At 53.1% G+C, this 3225-nt stretch overlaps 1 protein-coding gene across 1 annotated transcript; it reads right to left on the bottom strand.

Annotated features, from left to right (window-relative positions):
• Positions 1–1105: 1105 nt before the first annotated feature.
• Positions 1106–1408, bottom strand: LOC136543881 (uncharacterized). Its single transcript, XM_066536212.1, has one exon. It carries the CDS (start codon positions 1406–1408, stop codon positions 1106–1108), a length of 303 nt encoding a protein of 100 aa, XP_066392309.1.
• Between the last annotated feature and the right edge of the window lie 1817 nt (positions 1409–3225).

Raw genomic sequence — 3225 nt, 5'->3', positions numbered from 1 at the left:
TAGTGAAGACTCCCATTGGCACAAGCTCTCGGCTAGACACCGCTTTCGCTAGTGCATCGGCCACCTCATTGAGATGCCTTGGGATGTGATTGAGCTCGAGGCTATCGAACTTGTCTTCTAGCTAGCGGACTTCTTAGTAGTATGTAGCCATCTTGGTGTTGTGGCAGCTTGACTCCTTCATGACTTGGTCGATGACCAGCTGGGAGTTGCCCGAATGTCGAGGTGTCGAATGCCGAGCTCGACGGCGATGCGCAGACCATTGATAAGTGCCTCATATTCGGCTACATTATTGGAGGGGAAATGAAGGCGAACCATGTACCTCATGCGTACCCCAAGGGGTGAAACGAAGACCAGCCCCATGCCGGCGCCCTTCTTCATCAGTGATCCATCGAAGTAAATCATCCAGTATTCTTGGTTGACGACCACTGGTGGCACTTGGACCTCAGTCCACTCTACGATGAAATCAGCTAGCACTTGGGACTTGATGGTTGTCCAGGAGGCATACGTAATGCTTTGACCCATCAGCTCGAGTGCCCACTTCACGATTCTTCCCATGGCATCCTGGTTCTAGATGACCTCACCGAGGGGAAGGACATCACGACCGTCACTGGATGTGACTCGAAGTAGTGGCATAGCTTCCTTTTGGCGATGAGGATGGCGTATAGGAGCTTCTAGATTTGGGGGTAGTGGGTCTTGGAATCGGACAAGACTTCGCTAATGAAGTATATGGGACACTGTACTTTGAGTTCTTCTCACTCCACCACCAAGGCAGTGCTGACCACTTGCGTGGTGGCCGTGACGTAGAGCAGAAGCGGTTCTCCATTGATTGGAGGAACTAGGATCGGGGCCTTTGTCAAAAGCTACTTGGCCGCTTCAAGCGCCTCCTGGGCCTCGGACGTCCATTCAAAATGGTTGGCCTTCTTCAGAAGCCGATGCCCCTGCATTTCCCCTCATCTAAGTGACACAGGTGTTGCTTCACTGGCTTGGAGCCTAGCCTGATCTTCAAGGTGTGCTCGGTGACTTCCCTCGGAATGCCTGGCATGTCCAAGGGTTTCCACGTGAAGATATCTCCGTTGGCGCGGAGAAAGTCGACGAGCGCGCTTTTCTATTTGGAGGAAAGCGAGGTGTCAATGCGCACCACTTTGCTATTGGAACTGATGGGGTCTAGGAGGACCTCCTTGGTGCCCTCCACTAGCTCAAAAGACCTGGACGACCACTTGGTGTTAGGTGCTTCTTCAGCGGCCTTTTTCCTGATGGGTGTGAGTTCCATGGAGGCGACGATTGCCGCGGCATGATCGCAGCACTCAACCTCGCACTTGTAGGTGCGCTGGAAGGAGGTGCCGACGATGATGATCTCATGTAGTCCCAGCATCTTCAACTTGAGGTAGGTGTAATTGGGGACGGCCATGAACTTCGCATAGCATGGACATCCTAGGATGGTGTGGTAGGTTCTAGGGAATTTGACCACCTCGAAGGTGAGGGTTTCCATCCTATAATTGGATGGATCCCTGAAGGTAATGAGTAGATCGATCTACCCAAGTGGCATGGCCTGCTTTCTAGGCACGACACCATGGAAAGGTGCTTCGGTTGGGTGGATGCATGACCGGTCAATGCCCATGATGTTGAGCATCTTGGCGTATATGATGTTGAGGCCGCTGCCTCCATCCATCAGTACCTTGGCGACCTACTTTGTGCCGATGATTGGGTCAACCATGAGCGGATATCTCCCCGGCTGTGGGATGCTTTCGGGGTGGTCGGTCCGATCAAAGGTTATGGCGGATTCCGACCACCGGAGGTAGGTAGGTGCGGCCGGCTCCACCATGTAGACCTCGTGGCACGCGAGCTTCTAACGGTGCTTGGAGTCATAGGTCACCGACCCTCTGAAGATCATGAGGCAGCCATCCAGCGTCGGAAAGCTATCATCCTTCCCCTCGCCATCATCTGTGGCCGGGTCAGGGTCCCCCCCACGCTCCCCCTTATTGGAGCCTCTAGACAGGAACCATCTCATGAGGTCGTAGTCCTTGTACAGGTGCTTGATGGGGAAGGCATGGTTCAGACATGGTCCTTTAAGTAGCTTCTCGAAGTAGTTTGGGTACCCTCTATGGGCTTCCAACCACCCTTGTGTAACGTCCAGTCCCAACATACATGGCCCAGGCCCACTCTTCCTAGGAGTGGTCCCACCCGCGTAGCAACCCGCTTGAACTTTCGTCCTCGCTTCGTTCAAAACGGTTAACTGAAGGTTACTACGCGTTCCTGGCCCTGGTATTTAAGTCGATCCGACGAATCCTCAGTTTCCAGTATGGTACTAAACTGGTTGCGCTGTATTTTTTTCGCGTGCTACAGTAATCCGTGAACAGTACTTCGATTTCAGACCGTCCCGTTTTCGGTGAACAGTGTTTCAGCTACAATACCATCTTTGGATGCTGCAGTACCCGTCCCCCATTTCTGCTACAGTACACCGGCCCATACTAGATTGGGCCCACTTGACCCATTAGGATGTTATACCTTGCGGTCGGCAGCAGCCACAAGCGAGCCCTCGTGCCACTGCTTGCTCTTCTTCTTGGTAGGATGGGTAGAGGCGCCTTCGCCGGCATCCTCATCCCACTTCACCTTGCCCTTGAGGCGGTCGAATATCGCTCTGACTGCCTCCTCGCCCAAGGCATGGCTGGTGGTGATGTCGAGGAGCTCCTTGATGGTTCATGGGCCCTTGCGTCCCAGCTTGTGAACCAAGGACTCACAAGTGGTACTAGACAGGAAAGCTTGTATGATGTAGGCATCGACAACATTGGGCATCTCATTGCATTGCTGGGAGAAGCACCGGATGTACCCACGAAGGGTTTCTCTGGCCTTCTACTGGTAGTTCTTGAGATCCTAGGGGTTCATAGGATACTTGTACGTGCCCTAGAAGTTCCCCATGAAGATCTCCTTCAGATCCACCCAACTTCAGATTCTGTCGGACAGAAGGTGCTCTAACCATGTCTGTGCTGAATCAACTAGGAACAATGGAAGGTTGCAGATAATGAAATCATCATTATCCGCCTCATCGACTTAGCACGCAAGTCGGTAGTCCTTGAGCCATAGTCCGAGGTTTGTTTCCCTAGAGTATTTTGGGATGTTGGTTGGTGGTCGGTACCTTGGCGGGAAGGCGGTGTTGAGGATATGTTGGCCAAAGGCCTGAGGTCTCGGTAGGCTAGGGCTCGGGCTTTGGACCTCGCCGCTATCATA

The sequence above is a fragment of the Miscanthus floridulus genome, chromosome 3, assembly GCF_019320115.1.
Source record: "Miscanthus floridulus cultivar M001 chromosome 3, ASM1932011v1, whole genome shotgun sequence".
NCBI lineage: Eukaryota > Viridiplantae > Streptophyta > Magnoliopsida > Poales > Poaceae > Miscanthus > Miscanthus floridulus.
The sequence above is the reverse complement of the archived record's forward strand: the minus strand, read 5'-3'. Positions and strand labels throughout refer to the sequence as shown.